Genomic DNA, 24,603 nt, shown 5'->3' on the forward strand with positions numbered 1-24,603 from the left:
GGCCATCCCATGTGGAACTACTGGTAAAGAACCCACCTGCCAATGCAAGACACATAAAAGAGTCATGCTCGATTCCTGGGTCGGGAAGACCCCCTGGAGGAGGGCATGACAACCCACTCCAGTATTCTTGCCTGGAGAATCCCATGGAGCAAGAAGCCTGGCAGGCTACAGTCCATAGGGTCACAAAGGGTCAGACACGACTGAAGCAACTTAGCATACCGCGCGCACACGGACACACATATCATATCTTCTTTATCCATTCATCTGTTGATGGACATTTAGGTTGTTTCAGTGTCTTGGCTATTGTAAATAATGCTGCTATGAACATATGGGTGGATGTATCTTTTCAAATTATAGTTCTAAATATATGGCTATTGTAAATAATGCTGCTATGAACATATGGGTGGATGTATCTTTTCAAATTAGAGTTCTAAATATATGCCCAGGAATTGGATTGCAGGGTCATATGGTAGCTCCATTTTTAGTTTTTTGAGGAACCTCCATACTGTTCTCTGTAGTGGCTACACAAGTTTACATTCCCACCAGCAGTGTAGGAGGGTTCTCTTTTCTCCACACCCTATCCAGCATTTGTTATTTGTAGACTTTTAAATGATGGTCATTCTGACCAGTGTGGGCTGGTACCTCATTGCAGTTTTGATTTGTATTTCTCTAATAATTGGCGATACTGAGCATCTTTTCATGTGCCTATTTCATGTACCTGTTAACTCTGTTTTTTTTTGAACCTATTAAAACACTGCTTCATTGAGATTTTTTTCAGGGAATTCCCTAGTGGTGAAGACTCAGCGCTTCCACTGTAAGGGGCATGGTTTCCATCCCTGGTCGGGGAACTGAACTGAGATCCCGCATGCCCTGGGGTTGGCCATAAATAAATAAATTTTATCTAACTCCCACCAAGACGTATAATAGCACCTGCATTTCTTTTTTGAGGCTGAACTTTGTTTCTTCTCTGAAGGACCATGAGTAAAGTTCAGGTTTTGTTTTCAGATTTGAGTGATTTGACTGCATTTTAAGGTGGACATCTGAGTACATTTAATAATGGAACAGTTTAAAATTCTGTAGAAAGATTTATGATTATTCTCTAAGAATGGTTTACTTTACCCTTTAGTGAATAGCAAGAAGACCTTTTGGTCAGTCAGATGTCTTAGTAAAATTGTTTTAATGATTTAGGTGGAAATGTCTCTAAGGGACAGTTTGAAACCATGACTATATGTCATTTGTAACTTTAGCCATCGGTTGAGCTTGCACACATGATACCTTCTAGGATTTCAATCAAATGGTAAAAGATATTGACAATTTTCATATAATTTAAAATTGCAGTGGTTGTGCCATGGGAATTAAAAAATGAAATATGAAGACCTGTAAAATACACAGTAAGCAGATAGTTTGGATTAACTAGGTACAGAAAATACAGTATTCTTTTTCATAAGAAAGTTGAATAGAGGAAACAGCATTTTCCATATTCTTATTTCTAAAAGACTTTCTAGTATGATAGCAAGTGAAAAGAGAGATTTTTCTACTGAAAGGGCTATCCTAACTCTTCTGTTTAGCCACACTTGCATAGGTATTTTCAATTTCTTTGTCTTCTGGACATGTGTGGGTAAATTCTTCACGGGCATAGGCATTATGGAGATAGCGCCAGACTCCTGAGAATTCTACTGGAATGTCAAAGTCACGGTATTTCTTTGCAGCAACCTAGGGTTTTGGAAAAAAAAAGAGGAAAAGCAGTTGGTAGTGAGGGGCATCAGTAACATGCCGACTGTGTAAAAATATATCTCAAAGGTCCAGATCATTGAGGACATATTATCTACACAAAAAGTACAAAATAAACTTAAAGAATCTTGGATTTACTACTTTAATGTTCTTTTTCTACATATGTAAACAAAACGTCATGTTTGTAATTATTTTTATATTTATGCTATATTTAATTATAAATATATTTAGAAGAAGGAAGCACAGATAAAGAGCTTTATCTCTTCACTGGACTAAGAGTTTGTTTAGGGTTCCAACAGTGTCTTACTCCTCAACAGTTCTGTGCAATAGGTACCCTTGTTTTATAGACAAGACAGTAGAAAACACCTTCTAATTTAGGAAGAAAGAAGCAAGAAGTGTTTATGTTTTCCAGTGGAGATCATTATGGATTTTTCCTCTGAGGAGGAAAGGAGACATACACTATGCATAACAATGATGACAAATCAATAATATAAAAACCTCACACTGAATGGTCACTGTGCTTCCTGCTGGTGACTCCCCAGACCCTTCTCAATCATTCAGCCCACCCTGTAAAGACTTACTTTAATAATGTGCAGTTTGGGTAACAAACTACAGTCAGCCAGGGTCAGTTGATTGCCATCCAAGAACAATCTTCTGGAGACTGTGAGTTCCTCAGTACTGTCTGGATCAATTTCATCCAGAAGTGGGGTGTTCAAGTAGTCATCCAGACGCTTAAATTCCTTAAGCAGAGATTTTTCAAAGGCTGAGGCAATGAAATCATAGGGTTACATATACATTTGTTGTCTTCATGACTGAATACATTCTCAATACACTTTTCACACATTTAGATATCTGTCTTTTCATATTGCTTACACTGACTCTTCAAAATCTATATATTTAACCAAAATGCTCAACTACACACTGATAAGACAGAGGCAGATGTTTAATCAAATGGCAAGTGGAAATATTTTTGGACTTTTCTTGAGGAAGTACATTGGGAGGAGAGTCAAAGAAAGAAAGGTGATGCATATTATCACTAAAGGAGAGTCAGAAAGTGGGAAAAGAGACTCATAGCTCTTCTGATTCATAGAATAGTAAACGTGTTCAAGAGTGTTTGTGGGAAATGGTAGCTGCTATGGTTTAAGAAACCTTAAAGGTACACACAACTGGGAGAGTTGGAGGGTTAAGAAATACAATCCTGTAGTTAATTCACATCTGGCATGCTAATGTTCTAGTTGAGCTAAGTTGGTGATTACTATATTGAATATTAGGTTCTAAATCCAGTAAAACTTCATTCAAGGGAATTTCGGAAGAGAGAAAAGAGAACAAGATGAAGAGTATTTCCCAATATATATTATATATTCAGGAAAATCCTATTTTAGTTGAGTCAGAATGTGATTGTGAGAATGTGAGAAAAACAAAAAGATTTAAATAAAGATGTCTTACTCTTATTTGCCTCCTTTTGTGTATTCTTAATGTATGCAGAAAACTTGGCAAAGAGATTACAGCCCACATCAAAGGACTCCTTGTTCCTGGGACTCAAGTGAGGATACCTTAAAAAGAAATATCACTGCACATGACATTCACATATAACAAGGCATACACCAGGTGTCCTAGCTTGCACTCTACTGAGAATAGAAGTTTTAGAAAATCAAGCTGGAAACTGAAGGTCCTGAGAAACCTTTCATTGAAAATGTGTCTTTTTTCCAGTCTTTAGTGGTTAAAATTCACTGGGAAACCAGCTATTTGGAATTTAAAGTTCCTTTATCTGTGAAAACAATGTTTCAAATGACTGTTGGGTCCCCATGGTGGTGGTTTAGTCACTAAGTCATGTCCAACTATTGTGACCCCATGGACTGTAGCCCACCAGGCTCCTCTGTCCATGGGATTTTTTCCAGGCAGGAATACTGGAGTGGATTTCCATTTCCTTCTCCAGGGGATCTTCCTGACCCAGGAATCGAACCCAGGTCTCCTGCATTTCAGGCAAATTCTTTACCGCCTGAGCTATGAGGGAAACCCCACATACTTGATCTTAAAAACCTGTTTGGCAGAATATAAGTAGTACAAAAAACATGGATTCAAATAACAAAACACATAAAAGTGTAGAGGAGAGGGTGGGGAAAAGAAGCGAAGATGTCTTCCTCTTAGTAATACAAAGTTAACTTAGTATAATACAATAAAATAATGTAATTCACCACATTAACAAATGAACAAAAGCTGTATGATCATGAACAGATGCCTGAAAAGTGTCCAATCAATAAATCAATTCCTATTCAGAAAACCCTGCACTAGCAACTAGAAATGGTTGGGTCCAACATTTAACCATCTTCCTTGATTCCTCTTTGTCTCTATCCCTGCATTTTATCCATTAGCAAGTCCAGCCAGCCTACCTTTCAAAATGTATCTATAATCTGTCCACAACTTGCCACATCCCTTGCTTCCTACCTGGTCCCAAGCCTATACTACTGCAACCATTTTTGATTACAGTAATTCTCCAACATACGAATCTTCAAGTTTCAAACTTTCAAAGACATGAGCTAGATCTGCAGGAGGATGACTTCATTGAACTCCTTGCTGTGCAACACAAGGAGCTCACTAATGAAGACCTGATGGAATTGGAAGGCCAGAGAAAGGACAGAGAGGCCAGAGGAATAAGTAAGTGAAGAACGGGTGAGGTTTACAACACAGCAAATGGCAAGGGGATTTTCTTTATTTGAGGAGGCACTGTTAGCTTTTTAACCCCAGGACCTGAACCTAGAATGGTACATGAATGTTGCAGCAGGTGTTCAGAATGCAATCCACTGCTACTGTGTCATCTATGGCGAGATATAGAGTAACTACCCTGATATCACTGGACTGTTTCTTCAAGAGGGTGGATGGAATTGAGTCCATCAAGGAGCCAGACACTGTGCCATCAATGCAGGAATGAGTGACATTGCAGCGCACCCTCTGTCTCTTACTGCTCTTGAGACCTTTCAGCTCTACTATCTCCCACCTCGTCTCCCTCCTCTAGTCAGTAACCCTTCTTGCCTGTTCACTGGATGCCAGCTCCTGGATGCCAGCTGTTGTACTGCAGTACTGCACTTTTCAAGGTGCTGTGCTGTAGATTAAAAATGTTTCCTTTTTTTTTTTTTGTGCTTGCTTACATTTTATGTATTATTTGTGTGATAAGTATTAAAAACCTATTACAATACAGTACTATATAGCTGATTGTGTCATTGGGGGTTGATGCGTGCTCAGTGGTGTCTGACTCTGTGACCTGTGGACTGTAGCCTGCAAGGCTCCTCTGACCATGGGATTTTCTAGGTTATTGGGTACATAGCTCAGTTGGTAAAGAATCTGCCTGCATTGCAGGAGACCTGGGTTGGATTCCTGGGTGGGGAAGATCCTCTGGAGCAGGAAATGGCAACCCACTCCAGTATTCTCACCTGGAGAATCCCATAGACAGAGGAGCCTGGCAGGCTACAGTCCATGGGATTGCAAGAGTTGGACACGACTTAGCGACTAAACCACCACCACCAGGCTAACTTCACTGGACTTACAAACAAATTGGACTTATGAATATGCTCTCAGAACAGAACTTGTTTGTACGTAGGGAACTTCCTGTATCCTCCCTGTCCCATGCTTGTCCCTCACACTCTCAGAATATTCTACACCTGCTACCAGAGCCCAAGTCTTCACAGTGGTGTGATCTGATCCCACCTTACCTCTCTGCTTTCATCTCTTCCCACTCTCTGCCTTATTCCCATTGACCACCTTGCTTTTCTTCAAATAGGCCTGACAAGGTCCCACTACAGGTCTTTTTCACTTGATCTCCTTTTACATAAAGAGCTTTCCCTCGTATATGCACATGGCCTGCTTCCCTTTTCTTTCAGGTCTTTAAATCTGATATCTCCTCCTAAGTGAGGCCTTTCACTGGCCACCTTATCTGACGTTGCAACCTCTCCCTTGTCCCAAATACCCACTACTTCCCTCCCTTGCTTTACTTTTCCTTCATATTTATCATCATCTAAAATAGTTTATAGTTTGCTTTTTCTCTTGCTTATTTGCTGTCTTCCCTAACTAAAATGTAAGTTCTGCTAGGGCAGAAAGATTTTGCCCATTTTATTCACTGATGTGTCCCAAGTGCCTAGAATAGTACCTGGCACATAATAAATATTCAGTAAACATTTGTTAAATGATTACATAAGTCAATTAATTTCTTTAACTTGGTCAAATGTATCCATCAACAACTTTCAGCAAGTATTTTAAATGGTGAAATGTCACAACTATTCCCTTTAAAATCAGTAAAGGATGAGGATAATCATGATAACTATGGCTCTTCAATATTGTGCTTAATGTACTAATTTGTGAGACAAGGAAAAATACCATTCTGGGGGTGACTACATTTTGTACATAAAGTTTAGGCAACAAGACAGAAATGCCTATGATTGCTATTATAGTTGACATTTTCTGAGGTTCTAGCAAGTGGAGAAAAACAACAACATAAAGCAATCAGTATAATTATTGGAAGAGAAGTAACAATATAACCGTATACCTATAAAATGCAAGACAAGATTGCCTTTTCTAGCCAAAATAATTGCTAGAATTAATGAGATATTTTGATAAGGTGGCTAAATACAAATCAAACATTAAAGAAATAGCCATAACAAAATGGATATTACTAACATATTCCACTTACAAAAGTGACAAATATATAAAATATTTAGAAATAATTTAATATGAAATGTATAGAACCAAAATAAAAACAGAACTCTACAAAATTTCATCAAATAACACCAGACACTTAAGACAACCTGAGTGTCCATCAGTGGATGAATGAATAAATGTGGTTTTATTCACACACACACACACACACACAATGGATATTAGCCATGAAAAAGGAGGAAATCTTGCCATTTGTGCCCACATGAATGGATCTTGTGAACATTATGGTAAGTTGGGCAGAGAAAGACAAATACTATATGATATCACTTACATATGGAATCTTAAAAAGCCAAACTCATAAAAATAGAGAGTAGAATGGTGGTCACAAGAGACAGGATGGGGAATGGAAGAATTGGGAAGATGTTATTTAAAAGTAAAAACTTGCAACTAGTATATAAATAAGTTCAGGAAATTGAATCCACTGCCTAGTGATTATAGTCAATAATACTGTATTATAAATTTCAAAGTTGCTAATACAGTAGATCTTAACCATTATTACCACTAAAAATAAATGATAATTATGTGATGGAATAGAGGTATTAGCTAATACTAGGTGGGTAAACATACTGTAATATGTACATGTATTTAATCAACATGTTGTATACCTTAAACTTACACAATGTTATATGACAACTATACTTCAGTACTTTTCAGACACTTTTTTCAATGACTGTATGGTATTCCATTGTATGGAGGCATGAAAATTCATTGCTAATTCTGAAGTTTTGAAGTTTAACAAAAGATACAGAGAATAGCATACAAAAAAGAAGTGCCCATGTACCCACCATCCATATTTACTAAAAGCCAACATTTTGCCTTTAAAAAAGACTTGAAGGAGCCTTCCACTGGGCATGTGGGCAGTGGCTCCTGAAGTATCTCTCAGAGAGAGCTGAGATCTTCTGAAAAGACATCAGCGGGGACCCAAGTTATTATACATTGGGAACCAGAAGTTTACTCGAGATCACATGTTAGCAGAAATGCAAACTGATGTATCAGTGAGCTATCACTAAACCCATCTGGGTGACACAGATGTTAAAAGAATGATAATGCATAGTATTAAAGATATTTCAAAAAAGTGTATCCTTGTGGATAAAGCAGTAAAAATTTTAAAAAGATATATGCCATTTGAATTTTGTTCCTGTGAATCTATTCCACAGGAATAAAAACACCAGTACATAAGGACACATGAGAAAGGATGTTGTTTATAGCAGTTTGTAGTGATAAAAAAACTGGAAGGAAAGGGAATGTCCATCAGTAGAGGAATCATTTGGCAACTTGCAGCACAATTATAGTAAGCATAAATCTACACTAGTGGAGTTGATGTATATTAAAAAACGCTTTCTGAAGCCAGATAAGCAAGATGCATAAATTATGCTTACTATTATTGTGTTTATATGAGCATAAGAAGGGTATAGAAACATACATCATAGATTATTTTTCATTAGTTACCTTTGGGATCACAAAAAGGTTGGGGAGCAGGTGGTTTGAGGGGATTCAGTAGTAGAGGAAGATGGATGAGGAGAAAATAACAAAATAAGGCTCAATACTTATAGGACAAACTTGGAACAAGTGCTTAATATACAGGAAGCCATCACTAATGGATGAAAGAGACATAGTATAGGAACACAGAAAAGAATCTTAAATAGTATCCCTAGTTTCTTAGGTAGGAAGAATTTTGTACTGATAGACCCTTTTATTTATAATGTATACATAAACATTAAGACTTTATTTTTTTAGAGCAGTTTTAAGCTTATAGCCAGACTTCTGACTGATGAAAACTGTGAGATAATAAATGAGTGATATTTTAAGACACTGAGTTTGTTGAACAACAATTTAAAATGAATACAGTAGTCTTATTATTTTCAGACACTATCCTGGGTGGGCAGAGACATAGAGCTGTCATTCAAGTGTAGACAGTGAAGTTATGGCCTCTAGCTAATTGAGAGATACCTGTTGCCTGGTTTTCTTGTGTTAGGTATGTTCTCCTTTCATGCCATCAGTGATATAATGAGCTAGTCTTCATCAGTCCTCATGGACTTTACACTGCTATTATCCCATACCCTCACTCCCAACCCTCCAATGGTTTCTTCTCTATTTCTAGACTACAGAGAATTTACTTTTTTTAATTTAAGTAATTTATGCATTTTAAAAATAATTTTAAATGTTATATTTGTGGTCTTTGTGTCTTTGAAGTCAAAGGGGGAAGTTTATGCATGATAGACATAATATTTCTCCCCTGCAGAACTAAGAGATCAGACTGAATTAAAGGCTATTTCAAAATTGTAGATCTTCTGAGGGCTCTACAATGAAATAAATCTGATTTCTACTAGTATAAGTGTCCCCAAACCTCATTATGGATTAGACAATGTGGCTAAAATTAAATTAAAATTTTAACACACTACTTGCATCTCATAAAGTTTTAATATATGTAAAAGTTTTCTAATCATATATGGGGTGATCAGGGTGAATCTTTGCAAACTTTTCTAGAAAGAACAAAATAGACGTCTAAAAATAGGCCATTCAGGTATGACCTAAGTCAAATCCCTTATGATTATACAGTGGAGATGCTGAATAGATTCAAGGAATTAGATTTGATAGAGTGCCTATAGAACAATGGACGGAAGTTTGTAACTTTGTACAGGAGACAGTGACCAAAACCATTGCAAAGAAAAAGAAATGCAAGAAGGTAAGGTGGTTGGGTGAGGAACACTTACAAATAGCTTGAAAAGAAGAGAGGCAAAAAACAAGGGAGAAAGGGAAACATATACCCAACTGAATGAAGAGTTCCAGACAATAGCAAGGAGAGATAACAAGGCCTTGTTAAATGAACAATGCAAATAGAGGAAAACAACAGAAAGGGAAAGACCAGAGATCTCGTCAAGAAAGTTAGAGGTACCAAGGGAACATTTAATGCAAAGATGGGCATGATAAAGGACAGAAACTGTATGGACCTAACAGAAGCAGAAGAGATTAAGAAAAGGTGGGAAGAATACACAGAGGAACTATACAAAAAAGGTCTTAATGACCCAGATAACCACGATGGTGTGGTCACTCACCTAGAGCCAGACATCCTGGAATGTGAAGTCAAGTGGGCCTTAGGAAGCATTACTACAAACAAAGCTAGTGGAGGTGGTGGAATTCCAGTTGAGCTATTTCAAATCCTGAAAGATGATGCTGTGAAAGTGCTGCACTCAATATGCCAGCAAATTTGGAAAACTCAGCAGTGGCCACGGGACTGGCAAAGGTTAGTTTTCATTCCAATCCCAAAGAAGGGCAATGCCAAAGAATGCTCAAACTACCACATAATTGCACTCACCTCACATGCTAAAGTAATGCTCAAAATTCTCCAAGCCAGGCTTCAACACTACGTGAGCCATGAACTTCCAGATGTTCAAGCTGGTTTTAGAAAAGGCACAGAACCAGAGATCAAATTGCCAACATCCGGTGTAGCATTGGAAAACCAGGAGAATTCCAGAAAAACATCTATTTCTGCTTCATTGACTACACTAAAGCCTTTGACTGCGTGAGTCACAACAAACTGTGGAAAATTCTTCAAGAGGTGGGAATACTAGACCACCTTACCTGCCTCCTGAGAAACCTGTATGTGAGTCAAGAAGCAACAGTTAGAACTGAACATGGAACAACTGACTGGCTTAAAACTGGGCAGAAAGTTTGACAAGTCTGTATATTTTCACCCTGCTTATTTAACTTATAGGCAGAGTAATTCATGTGAAATGCTGGGCTGGATGAATCACAAGCTGGAATAAAAATTGCCAGGAAAAATATAAACAACTCACTGGAAAAGACCTTGATTCTGGGAAAGACTTAAGGCAAAATTGGAGAAAAGGGTGGCAAAGGATGAGGTGGTTAAATAACATCACTGACTCAATGGACATAAATCTGAGCAAACTCTGGGAGACAGTGAAGGACAGGGGAGCCTGGCGTGTTGCAGTCTATCAGGTTGCAGTGTCAGACACGACTTAGCAATTGAATAACAACAACAAAACAAAAGTTTTCTAATCATATACGGAGTGATCGAGGGATCTTTGCAAACTTTTCTAGAAAGAGCAAAACTGAAAAGGAAATGTCTAGAAAAATCCTCAACCTGCAATAAATAAGCCAATAAAACAGATCATCTCAAACAATATCCTGTAAAAATGCTGTACCTTGGAGGAGCCAGTGTCTGCTCTAGAAACTCCTCAATTTTAATGAAGTCTGTTTTCAACTCCTTGTTATATACCAGGAAGGGCGGATTGGTGCCTGGGGCTAAGTCCTTCAGCTCTTCGGGCTTTCTATGATTATTGAAAATAAGCAGAGTTAGGCTTCTAGATAAAGTACATATTATGCAAACACCAAGATTGTATCGGTGTCTACTGATTTTAACCCCCAGAATAAAACATGTCCTGATTTCTCTTACCTGGTCATGTCAACAGTAGTCACATTGAATTTAACTCCTTTAAGCCAGAGGATCATAAAAAGGCGTTGACTAAAGGGACAATTTCCAATACTCTCCCCATCACTTCCAGCCTATTAAGATAAAGAAAGGCTTCCTTCATTCATTCGCTCAACAAATATTTACTGAATGCTTACTGTGAAATGAGCAAGTTGTTAGAGACAGAGTTGGAAGTCCTTAATCTCAAGGATTCTACAATCTGTGGGCAGAGAGTGCTAATGAAGCAAATAATTTTATTTTATATAAAATACGTGATGAGTATATAATAATGATAAATTTTATACATTACCAATATTTATATAACCATTTCAGATATTCCAAAATTTTGTTACTCTAAATACTTCAGTAACAAATGTTTCCAGGCATACAACTTGTTCCATTTCTAAGATTATATATTTAGAATTCATCTTTAAAATCAGAATGCTGACTAAACATTAACTGCATTTTCCATTTTGATAATCCTGCCAAATTTCTTTCTTGAAAGATGTGTTCCATATTTTCATTGGATATTTGATTTCCTTATTCTGTGAACTGTTTGCTCATGACAGTTTTATATTTTTTATTAAGATTATGACTTTTTCCTTATTAGTTTGGAAAAATTATTTGTCTACTAAGGACACTAACTCTTTTTGATACGTTACACGTAATTTTTTGAAGTCTCATGTAAAATTAAAATTTTAAATAAAATCTTATACTGTTTTGCTTTGTAAAATCTGTTTTTTCTGATATGCATATACAGCTGTTATATACATCAGAATTGCAAAGAAAAAATATTTTCTTATTTTGTTTTACTATAAAGATGTCCTCTTGTGTTTTTTTCTACTACCTTTATGGTTTTCTTTTTACATTTGTTTCATCTATTAATATTTAGAATTTATTTTCACATAAGTAGTGTGTTGGGACTCCAGCGTTATTATTTTTATTATTTTACAAATAGATGCATGCACCTGTATGTTCATTGCAGCCTTATTTATGATTGTCAAGATATGGAGTCAACTTAAATGTACATTGACAGATGAATGGATTAAGAAGATATGGTGTGTATATACAATGGAATACTACTCAACCATAAAAAGAAGGAAACAACACCATTTGCAGCAACAAGAATGAACCTAGAGATTATCATCCTAAGTGAAGTAAGCCAGACAAAGACAAATATAGATATCACTCATATGTGGAAACTAAAATATGACACAAATGAACTTATCTGTAAAACAGAAAAAGGCTTACAGATGTAGAGAAGGGACTGTGGTTGCCAAGGAGGGTGGCGAGGGAGGGATGGAGTGGGAGTTTGGGATTAGCAGATGCAAAATACTATTAGATGAAGTCATTAAGGTCGAACCCCTATGATGGGATTAATGGCCATATAAGAAGGGATCAGAGAGCTCCCTCCCCTGCATTGCTCTTTCTTCACTTTCCCCTACAATCATGCATACAAGTTTGAAGCAAAGAAGGCACTTATCTATCATAAACCAGGAACAGCGTTTTCACCTGAAACTGACCATTCTACCACCTTGATCTTGGACATAATTCTTATATTTTGGTAAGTTTTCTTTTTCTTGGCAGTGACTGCAACAGAGGAAATAGCATTCATTGTTGCTCTTTGTGGCGTCTGAGAGTGAAGAGATATGGGAAGAGACAACCAGTCTTGGCAGTCTGAACTTCTTTTGTAACAGAAGTCAGACTAAAGATCCAATCATAAATGGGGTTAGTGAATGGAATCTTGATTACGGGTGGGAGGCAGGAAGAACAATAAAGTCTGATAATAGTTACAGCAGGAAGGGCGGGTTGCTTTTGGTAAAAGAAAAGGCAGAACACTGAGGTGTGGGGGAAATGCAGTACAATTTTACAGGAAAACTGAAACTTTTTCTGTTATTTATAATAATGCTGATTTAAAGTGCCATTACACAAAATGTATGAATATACAATAGAGAAAAAGACAGTCTCTTTTCAATAAGTGGTGCTGTGAAAACTGGACAGCTACATGTAAAATAATGAAATTAAAATATTCTCTAAAACCATAAACAAAAATAAACTAAAAATGGATTAAAGACATAAATGTAAGTCCAGATACTATAAATCTCTTAGAGGAAAACTTAAGCAAAACACTTTATGACATAAATAGGAGCAAGATCTTTTTGGATCCACCTCCTAGAGTAATGAAAATAAAAGCAAAAATAAACAAACAGGATATAATTAAATATAAAAACTTTTGCACAGCAGAGGAAACCATAAACCAGAGAAAAACACAGCCCATAGAATGGGAGGAAATACTTGCAAATGAAGCAACTGACAAGGGATTAATCTCCAAAATATACAAATAGCCCAAACAGCTCAGTATAAAAAAAAAAAAACCAAACAGCCCAATCAAAAAGTGGGCATAAGATCTAAATAGACATTTGTCCAAAGAAAATATACAGGTGGCTTATAATCACATGAAAAGATGTTCAACATCTCTCATTATTAGAGAAATGCAAATCAAAACTACAACAAGGTATTATCTCACACTGGCCGGAAAGGCCATCACCAATCTACAAACAATAAATACTGGAGAGGATATGAAGAAAAGGGAACCTTCCTATATTCCCTGGTGGCTTAGACGATAAAGTGTCTGCCTGCAATGCGGGAGACCCAGGTTCGATTCCTGGGTTGGGAAGATCCCCTGGAGAAGGAAATGGCAATCCACTCCAGCACTCTTGCCTGGAAAATCCCATGGACGGAGGAGCCTGATAGGCTACAGTCCATGGGGTTGCAAAGAGTTGGACACGACTGAACGACTTCTCTTTCCTATATTGTTGGTGGGAATGTAAGTTTGTGCATTCACTATGGAGAACAGTATGGAAGTTCCTGAAAAAACTAAAAATAGAACTACCATATGACCCAGCAATCCCAGACCTTAGCATATATTCAGAGAAGACTATAATCTGAAAAGGTACATGCACTTCAATGTTCATTACAGTATTGTTTACAATAGCCAATACATGGAACCAACCTAATTGTGCATTGACAGATGAATGGATAAAGAAGATGTGGTATATATACACAACAGAATATTACTCAGCCATAAAAAGGAATGAAATAATGCCATTTGCGGCAACCCAAATGGACCTAGAGATTGTCATACTGAATGAAGTAAGCCAAATATCATATGATATTACTTATATGTGGAATCTAAATATGATGGAAATGAACTTATTTACCAAACAGAAACAGACTTAGACTTAGAAAATAAACTTATGGTTACCAAGGGGGAAGGTGGGAGGAGGGATAAATTGGGAAATTGGGATGGACACTGACACACTGCTATATTTCAAATGGATAACCCAAACTTTAAATGATACAATCAAACAGTTCGACCTAATTGATATCTATAGGACATTTCACTCCAAAACAATGAATTTCAGCTTTTTCTCAAGTGCACATGGAACATTCTCCAGTATAGATCACATCCTGGGCTATAAATCTATCCTTGGTAAATTCAAAAAAATTGAAATAATTTCAAGAATCTTTTCTGATTGCAATGGCATGATTAAATGTCAACTACAGGGAAAAAACTATTCAAAATACAAACATATGGAGGCTAAACAACAAACTTCTGAATAACCAACAAATCATGGAAGAAATAAAAAAGGAAATCAAAATATGCATAGAGACAAATGAAAGTGAAAACACAACAACCCCAAACCTATGGGATTCAGTAAAAGCAGTGCTAAGGGGATGGTCAAACTTACCTCAAGAAAGAAGAAAAAATAAAATAAATAACCTAACTTTACACCTAAAGCAAGCAACTAGGAAAAGAAGATATGAGAACCCCAGGGTTAGTAGAAGGAAAGAAATCATAAAAATTAGGACAAAAATAAGTAAAAAAGAAACAAAGAGACTATAACAAAAATCAAGAAACTAAAAGCTGGTTTTTCAAGAAGATAAATAACATAGACAAACCATTAGCCAGACTCATCAAGAAAAAAAGGCAGAAGAATCAAATCAACAAAATTAAAAATGAAAATGCAGAAATTACAACAGACAACACAGACATACAAAGGATCATAAGAGACTACTATCAACAATTATATGCCAATAAGATGGACAACTTGGAAGAAATGGACGAATTCTTAGAAAAGTATAACCTTCCAAAACGGAACCAGGAAGAAATAGAAAATTGTAACAGATCCATCATAAGCACAGAAATTGAAACTGTAATAAAAAATCTTCCAGCAAACAAAAGCCCAGGTCCAGACGGCTTCACAGCTGAATTCTACCAAAAATTTAGAGAAAAGCTAACACCTATCCTACTCAAACTCTTCCAGAAAATTGCAGAGGAAGGTAAACTTCCAAACTCATTCTATGAGGCCACCTTCACCCAAATACCAAAACCAGACAAAGATGCCACCAAAAAAGAAAACTACAGGCCAATATCACTGATGAACATAGATGCAAAAATCCTTAACAAAATTCTAGCAATCAGAATCCAACAACACATTAAAAAGATCATACATCATGACCACGTGGGCTTTATCCAGGGATGCAAGGATTCTTCAATATTCACAAATCAATTAATGTAATACACCACATTAACAAATTGAAAAATAAAAACCATATGATTTTCTCAATAGATGCAGAGAAAGCCTTTGACAAGATTCAACACCCATTTATGATAAACCTTCCCAGAAAACATGCATAGAAGGAACATACCTCAACACAATAAAAGCCATATATCACAAACCCACAGCAAACATTATCCTCAATGGTGAAAAATTGAAAGCATTTCCCCTAAAGTCAGGAACAAGACAAGGGTGCCCACTCTCACCACTACTATTCAACATAGTTTTGGAAGTTTTAGCAACAGCAATCAAAGAAGAAAAAAGAAATAAAAGGAATCCAGATTGGAAAAGAAGAAGTAAAACTCTCACTGTTTGCAAATGACATGATCCTCTACATAGAAAACCCTAAAGACTCCACCAGAAAATTATTAGAGCTAATCAATGAATATAGTAAAGTTGAAGGATATAAAATTAATACACAGAAATCCCTTGCATCCTATACACTAACAATGAGAAAACAGAAATTAAAGAAACAATCCCACTCACCATTGTGACAAAAAGAATGAAATATTTAGGAATAAATCTACCTAAAGAAACAAAAGACCCATATATAGAACACTATAAAACACTGATGAAAGAAATCAAAGAGAACACAAATAGATAGAGAAATATACCATGTTCATGGATTGGAAGAATCATTATAGTGAAAATGAGTATACTACCCAAAGCAATCTATAGATTCAATGCAATCTGTATCAAGCTACCAACGGTATTTCTCACAGAACTAGAACAAATAATCTCACAGTTTGTATGGAAATACAAAAACCCTCAAATAGCCAAAGCAATCTTGGGAAAGAAGAATGGAACTGGAGGAATCAACCTGCCTGACTTCAGACTATACAACAAAGCTACAGTCATCAAGACAGTATGGTACTGGCACAAAGACAGAAATATAGATCACTGGAACAAAATAGAAAGCCCAGAGATAAATCCACGCACCTATGGACACCTTATCTTTGACAAAGGAGGCAAGAATATACAATGGAGAAAAGAGAATCTCTTTAACAAGTGGTGCTGAGAAAACTGGTCAACCACTTGGAAAAGAATGAAACTAGAACACTTTCTAACACCATACACAAAAATAAACTCAAAATGGATTAAAGATCTCAATGTAATACCAGAAACTATACAACTCCTAGAGGAGAACATAGGCAAAACACTCTCCGACATAAAATACAGCAGGATCCTCTATGACCCACCTCCCAGAATATTGGAAATAAAAGCAAAATTAAACAAACCAGGCCTAATTAAACTTAAAACCTTTTGCACAACAAAGGAAACTATAAGCAAGGTGAAAAGACAGCCTTCAGAATGGGAGAAAATAATAGCAAACGAAGCAACTGACAAAGAATTAATCTCAAAAATATACAAACAGCTCCTGCAGCTCAATTCCAGAAAAATAAATTACCCAATCAGAAAATGGGCCAAAGAACTAAACAGACATTTCTTCAAAGAAAACATACAGATGGCTAACAAACACATGAAAGATGCTCAGCATCACTCATTATCAGAGAAATGCAAATCAAAACCACAATGAGGTACCATCTCACACCGGTCAGAATGTCTGCTTTCAAAAAGTCTACAAACAATAAATGCTGGAGTAGGTGTGGAGAAAAGGGCTCCCTCTTACACTGTTGGTGGGAATGTAAACTAGTACAGCCTCTATGGAGAACAGTGTGGAGATTCCTTAAAAAACTGGAAATAGAACTGCCATATGACCCAGCAATCCCACTGCTGGGCATACACACGGAGTAAACCAGAATTGAAAGAGACATGTGTATCCCAATGTTCATCGCAGCACTGTTTACAATAGCTAGGACATGGAAGCAACCTAGATGTCCATCAGCAGACAAATGGATAAGAAAGCCGTGGTACATATACACAATGGAATATTACTCGGCTGTTAAAAAGCATTTGAATTAGTTCTAATGAGGTGGATGAAACTGGAGCCTATTATACAGAGTAAGGTATGTCAGAAAGAATAACACCAATACAGTATATTAATGCATATATACAGAATTTAGAAAGATGGTAACGGTGACCCTATATGCTAGACAGCAAAAGAGACATAGATATAAAGAACAGACTTTTGGACTCTGAGGGAGATGGCAAGGGCTTCCCTTGTAGCTCACTTGGTAAAAAAATCCACCTATAATGCAGGAAACCTGGGTTTGATTCCTGGGTTGGAAAGATCCCCTGGAGAAGGAAATGGCTACCCACTCCAGTATTCCTGCCTGGAGAATCCCATGAACTGTAGCCTGCCAGGCTCCTCTGTCCATGGGGTCATAAGAGTTGGACACAACTTAGCGGCTAAATCACCACCAGGTGAAGGCCAGGGTGGGATGATTTGAGAGAATAGCATTGAATCATGTATATACCATATGTAAAATAGATGACCAGTCCCAGTTCGATGAAACAGGGCACTCAAAACCAATGCACTGGTACAACCCTGAGGGATAAGATGCAGAGGGAGGTGGGAGGAGAGTTTGGCACAAGGGGACACATGTACACCCATGGCTGATTCATGTCAATGTATGTCAAAAACCACCACAATATTGTAAAGTAATTAGCCTCCAATTATAATAAATAAATTAATTTCAAAATTAAAATGGATAACCAGTAAGGACCTACTGTATAGCACAGGAAACTCTGGTCAAAATTATATAAACAACCTAAATGGAAAAAGAATCTGAAAAAAATGAATATGTGTGTATGTATAACTGATTCACTTTGCTGTATACCTGAAACTAAATCAACTCTACTCCAATATAAAATAAAAATTAAATAAAAAATAAAGTGCCATTACACAAAATGTTGGACTTTCCAGGTGGCACTAATGGTAAAGAACCCACTTGTCAATGCAAGAGACACAAGAGACCCAGGTTAGATCCCTGCATCCAGAAGATCCACTGGAGGAGGGCATGTCAACTCACTTGAGTATTCTTGCCTGGAGAATCCTATGGATAGAGGAGCCTGGCGGGCTGAAGTCCATGGGGTCACAAAGAGTTGGGCATGACTAAGTGAGTGAGCACATACACACACAAATTGTGAAGCCTGATTGATAAATTACCTACTTCCAGCTGGCAAAGACAGGATGTGGTCATTCACCAGAACATTTTCTCTTTGCGTTTGTGATCTAAGTTTCTAAGTGTAAAAAATAACAACAGCAACATCTGACATTTATTGTTTACTATGTTAAAAACTATGGTGTCTTACGTATTTATTTGATTTAATCCTTACAGTGAAGATGGTTCTGTGAGGGAGGTTCTATCATTACTCCATACAGATATGGAAAGAGGCTCAGAGAAGCTGACTTGCTCAAGTACTCTCACGTAGACAAGAGTTGAACACATATACTCTTCTCATGTAGCAAATCCATTACTATCTACTGCAGAACCCACACTCCTTAAACCCTGCTTTCTCCAAATTAATATTTTTATTGGATTTGTTGTTAATCAGAAAAGGCAGAGGAACCAGAGATCAAATTGCAAACATCCTTTGAATCAAAGAAAAAGCAAGAAAATCCCAGAAAAAAAAATCTACTTCTGCTTCATTGACTATGCTAAAGCCTTTGACTGTGTGGATGACAAGAAACTGTGGAAAATTCTTAAAGAGATGGAAATACCAAACCACCTTACCTGCTTTCTGAGAAACCTGTATGCAGGTCAAGAAGAACTGGACATGGAACAATAGACTGTTCAAAATTGGGAAAGGAGTATGCCAAGGTTGTACATTGTCACCCTGCTTATTTAACTTCTATGCAGAGTACATCATGTGAAATGCCAGGCTGGATGAATCACAAGCTGGAATCAATGTTTCTGGGAGAATTATCAATAACCTCAGATAAGAAATGACACCACCATTTTGGCAGAAAGCGAAGAGGAACTAAAGAGCATCTTGATGAAGGTGAAAGAAGAGAGGGGAAAAGCTTGCTTAAAACTCAACAGTCCAAAAACTAAGATCATGGCATCCAGTCCCATCATTTCATGGCAAATAGATGGGGAAACAATGGAAACAGTGAAAGATTTTATTTTCTTGGGCTCCAAAATCACTGCAGACAGTGGCTGCAGCCATGAAATTAAAATGCTTCCTCCTTGAAGAAAAGCTATGACAAACCTAGGCAGCATATTAAAAAGCAGAGACATTACTTTGCTGACAAATGTTTGTAGAGTCAAATCTGTGGTTTTTCCTGTAGTCATGTATGGATGTGAGAGTTGGACCCTAAAGAAGGCTGAGTACCGAAGAATTGATGCTTTCAAGCTGTGGTGTTGGAGAAGACTCTTGAGAGTCGCTTGGACAGTAAGAGATTGAACCAGTCAAACCTAAAGGAAATCAACCCTGAATTTTCAATGGAAGGACTAATGCTGAAGCTGAAGCTGCAAAACTTTGGCCACCTGATGCCAAGAGCTGACTCATTAGGAAAGACTCTGGTGCTGGTAAAGGTTGAAGGCATGAGGTAAAAGGGATGACAGAGGATGAAATGGTTGGATGGCATTACCGACTCAATGGACATGAGTTTGAGCAAACTCCAGGAGATGGTGAAGGACAGGGAAGCTTGGCATGCTGCAGTCTATGGGGGTTGCAAAGAGTCAGACATGACTGAGCAACTGAACAACAACAACGAAGTCTTTATGATCGTCTTTATAATAGTTCTAATTTGAAAACAGTCTGGTTAGAGAATAGTATCATTTTCTATCTCAAATTTATCAATAAAGACAAAAATATTTTATTCAGGATTTTGGCCCAAATGTTAAAGTCTATAATGTTATGGGCTTTCCTCGTGGCTCAGATGGTAAAGAATCTGCCTGCAATGAAGGAGACCTCAGTTCAGTTCCTGGGTTGGGAAGATCCTCTGTAGAAGGGATAGGCTACCCACTCCAGTAGTCTTGGGCTTTGCTGGTGGTTCAGATGGTAAAGAATCTGCCTGCAATGCGGGAGACCTGGGTTTGATCTCTGGGTTGGAAAGATCTCCTGGAGGAAGGCATGGTAACCCACTCCAGTATTCTTGCCTAGAGAATCCCTATGAACAGAAGAGCCTGGAGGGCTACAGTCCATGGGGTTGCAAAGAGTCAGACATGACTGAGTGACTAAGCACAACACACATAATGTTATCTACAAATCTGTGAAAACTTAATTTTAGACTGGTAGCTGCTGCTACTGCTACTAAGTTGCTTCAGTTGTGTCCAACTCTGTGTGACCCCATGGACAGCAGCCCAACAGGCTCCTCTATTCATCGGATTCTCCAGGCAAGAATACTGGAGTGGGTTGCCATTTCCTTCTCCATTAGACCAGTAGAGTAAAGAACATAAAAACTCCATTTATCAGTGAACAGCAAACAAATAAGACAACTTCTGCATCTAGAAAAAATAAAATGTGTTCTTTTAGAAAATCCTTTCTTAGTTCCCAGATATAAATCTTGCCCAAGTCATTCAGAGCTGAAAGGCAATGTTTTCACTAGCTACATGGAACACAGGGGTGTGTGTGATATGAATTCTTAATTGTGATAAGAAAAAACCTACTTTCTTTTAGGGATCCCATCAATGCTATTGGGAAATTGTGGTAGGTTTCCTAGAGGTAGCTGGGAAAATTGCGGAGTTATTTAATCCTTGGAAAGACACCACAGTATAAATGAGATACAGTTGCTTTTTAAGCTTTGTCATTAACATTTTCACTTCTCTCAATCCCTATTCTCCCTCATAGTATCTTCTACAGAACTTCTAGAGATCTTTGGAATCAATCTTGCATGTGTGCATGCTAAGTCACTCAGTCATGTCCAACTCTGTGACCCTATGGACTGTAGCCTGCTGGGCTCCTCTGTCCATGGGATTCTCCAGGCCAGAATACTGGAGTGGGTTGCCATTCCATTCTCCAGGGGATCTTCCCGACCCAGGGATTGAACACACCTCTCTAATGTCTCCTGCATTACAGGCAGATTCTTTACCACTGGTGCCACTTGTAAAGCAAAGCAAAACAAAAACCCAGACCAGATGATAGTCAAGGTTCTTTCAGAAAATCTGTGACTTGTGTCAACATCATTAGATAAACTTACATCTAGAGGATTTCATCTAATGAAATTCTGAGAAATTTTACTAAAAAGTGTGCCCAAGTGAAAATAATTAAGATTATGCACAGCTATTTTAATTTCCCAGGTGGTGCAGTGGTAAAGAATCTGCCTGCAAATGCATGAGATGCAAGAGACGCGGGTTTGATCTTTGGGTCTGGAAGATCCCCTAGAGAAGGAAATGGCAACCCACTCCAGTAGGCTACAGTCCATGGGGTCGCAAAGAGTTGGACATGACTTAGCCACTGAATATGCACACACAAAACAGCTATTTAAAAGGACTGGAATTTTAACCCAGCCATTTATTAGCTATGTAACCTTAGGCAAAACCACCTAGCTACTCTTTTATTTAGTTTCTGTACCCATAAAATAGGGTTAATAATAAACCACTTAGCACAGGCCCTGCCATATAGTAAGTACTCAGTAAGTTATTAGTTTTTAACCTGAAAGTTATTGTTTAATTTAACATTTGCTTCTCCAACGTGTGACTTCCTAACTTCTACTGTCTATATAACCATGCAAATCATAGGAAGTCTATGAAGATAAACACACAGATCAGTGCCAGCAACGGGTTAGAGGAATTTTGTTGGATTGAATAAATAAGTTTAGACAAAAGAAACTAGTTACCCTATGAAGAGACTTATTACCTCTGGTTTGAAATTGGTAGGTATAAAAAGCCAGTTAGGAAGTTAAGGCTTATTTAGATTTGCTGGAATCTAGAGGTAGGAGATGGAGAAGGAAATGGCAATCCATTCCAGTACTCTAGGCTCTAGCCTGGGAAATCCCATGGACAGAGGAGACTGGCGGGCTATATCCATGGGGTTGCAAAGATGTGGACACAACTGAGTGACTAAACAGCAATAACAAGAGGTAGGAGAAGTGGCTCTTATGCCCCACAGTCCAGCAAACACTTACTTGGATTCTTTTTCTGTGTAGGAATTCAAGAGTCTCTCTCCCCCATAATTTTGAAAAGGCAGATTAACTATGTACTTGGTGTATATATGTTTAAAAAAAAAAAAAGAAAGTAGAAGTGTTAGTCCCTCAGTCGTGTCTGACTCTTTGCGACCCCATGGACTATAGCCCACCAGGCTCCTCTGTCCGTGGAATTCTCCAAGCAAGAAGACTGGAGTGGGTTGCCATTACTTCCTCCAAGGTATCTTCCTGACCCAGGGATCTAATGTGCGTTTCTTATGTCTCCTGCATTGCAGACAGATTCTTTACTGTCTGAGTCACCAGGGTATAAAAGTATTACTTTGGCTAACAGGTGTTTAATCTAATATTTGGTAAGCACACCTTATTTATGTCTTTGTAGGCCATCAAGAGGAGATGTAGTTTTAGAGGCAAATTACTTAACCTTTATTTCCTTAGCTTACTTATCTAGAAATCATGAGAACAATATTACTACCAATACTACTTATAATACTACTTTACTTTTATTAACCTATCCTCCTAAACTAAAGGAGATAATATATGTAAAGTGTTTAGAAAAGGGTCAAGCATAATATGAATTTGTTATTATTATCATCATCCTGAATACTTCCAATAGTAAATGAAAATATATAGAAAATAGTTAATATAGGCAAAGATTTAGGAAACTATGTAGTTTCTACTTGGAATAACCCATACAAATTGTTTCTTTTTCTTGATGAGCTAATTTAGAAACACATGTTCCTTTCTCCTGCTTTAGGGGTTTTCCAAAGGGCTTTTCTTAAAAGTTAAGATGTTTAAAAAAAAACCAAGGCAAAATGCCTGCTGCTCACATAACAGGCACACAAACACTCCTGGCTTTCCCCTCCTATGGTGTTCATGTGACACTGCTGTGATGTTCATCCATTGTAAGAGAATTTTAGAAAGCTCTATTTGGATCATGGGTGGGAATGAGGCTATTGGGCCATTTTTGGCCCTCTCCTCACATTCAGGCCTTCGAAAATCTATCCAATAAAACATAGATTGTGAGACCTGGAAAGAATTAAGGATCATTTTGTCAGGCTACTTCATTGTATAGATAGAGAAACAAAGAGGTCCACGGTTACAAAGGAAGCCGCTGAGAATACAATTTAGTTGTTCTGACTACTAACCAGTCTAGTTGTCTTTCCACCATATCTTCTTGCTTTTTTCAGATGGGATGTTTTTCTATTGCTATCTAAGAGCAGCCAAACACCCAAGCATTTTTCAAGGACTCAGAGTAGGTACATAATCGCAAATTTATTTCCTATCTCTAGCTGAAATGTTGACTTTTTAAAAAGGAGCTGAGGTCCAGTGTCAAGAAAAAATACATTTTGTATGCTGTCATTAGAGCTAGAAACTTACCTTCACAAAAAGCTCAATTTCAGGGTCTGCTTCACTGCTGGGCCTTGGGCCTGCCATCTGTCTGTTTTTAGTGGCAGTTGTCAGCCCTCTGCCTTCTGCACAGTCCACAGTACTCACAGATTGGTTTCTTCCAATTTTATCCAAAGGCTTAAATGCAGGTTGTGCTTTAAGAGGGAAATCCAGCTTCTAATAGTCAGAACTGGGCTAGTCTGTCTTCAAGAGGAGGGGTGCAGAAAATTCTAGATGGTTGAGAGCGGCTCTTGAATTTGTTTTCCTTCTTCCTCTTGACCTAACATTTGAATCAAGGAGGAGCCAACTGGGTGTGTATAAACTGGCTGGCTAGAAGGGTGGGGGTGTTTCCAGAGACGCTTCAGTGCTATGAGTCAGCATAGAGAAACACATACACACAAATACACAAGCATTTTCAATATATCAAGCAGACCAGATGTTCTCTAGAGCTTCCCTTTGAATCCTGGGCTTTATGCCCAGAAAATGGCCCCTTATGCTGTTCTGTAACCTGACAGCAGCAAAAAGCTCTTCCAGGAAAAAGTCCAGAAATCATTCGGGTTTATTTTTTTATTTTTTATTTTTTAAATTTAAATTTTATTTTATTTTAAAACTTTACATAACTGTATTAGTTTTGCCAAATATCAAAATGAATCTGCCACAGGTATACATGGGCTGGTGCACTGGGAAGACCCAGAGGGATGGAATGGGGAGGGAGGAGGGAGGAGGGTTCA

At 37.6% G+C, this 24,603-nt stretch overlaps 1 protein-coding gene across 1 annotated transcript; it reads right to left on the reverse strand.

Moving 5' to 3' along the window:
* Positions 1–1,160: 1,160 nt before the first annotated feature.
* CLIC2 (chloride intracellular channel 2) lies at positions 1,161–24,167 on the reverse strand. The gene is made up of 6 exons (XM_006048694.4): positions 23,864–24,167; positions 10,856–10,965; positions 10,605–10,730; positions 3,178–3,284; positions 2,313–2,494; positions 1,161–1,713 (listed from the first exon to the last, which is right to left on the reverse strand). The coding sequence occupies exons 1-6, from the start codon at positions 23,918–23,920 to the stop codon at positions 1,552–1,554; spliced, it is 744 nt and encodes a 247-aa protein (XP_006048756.1). The 5' UTR covers positions 23,921–24,167; the 3' UTR covers positions 1,161–1,551.
* Positions 24,168–24,603: the final 436 nt, after the last annotated feature.

The sequence above is a fragment of the Bubalus bubalis genome, chromosome X (assembly GCF_019923935.1).
Source record: "Bubalus bubalis isolate 160015118507 breed Murrah chromosome X, NDDB_SH_1, whole genome shotgun sequence".
NCBI classification, from domain to species: domain Eukaryota; kingdom Metazoa; phylum Chordata; class Mammalia; order Artiodactyla; family Bovidae; genus Bubalus; species Bubalus bubalis.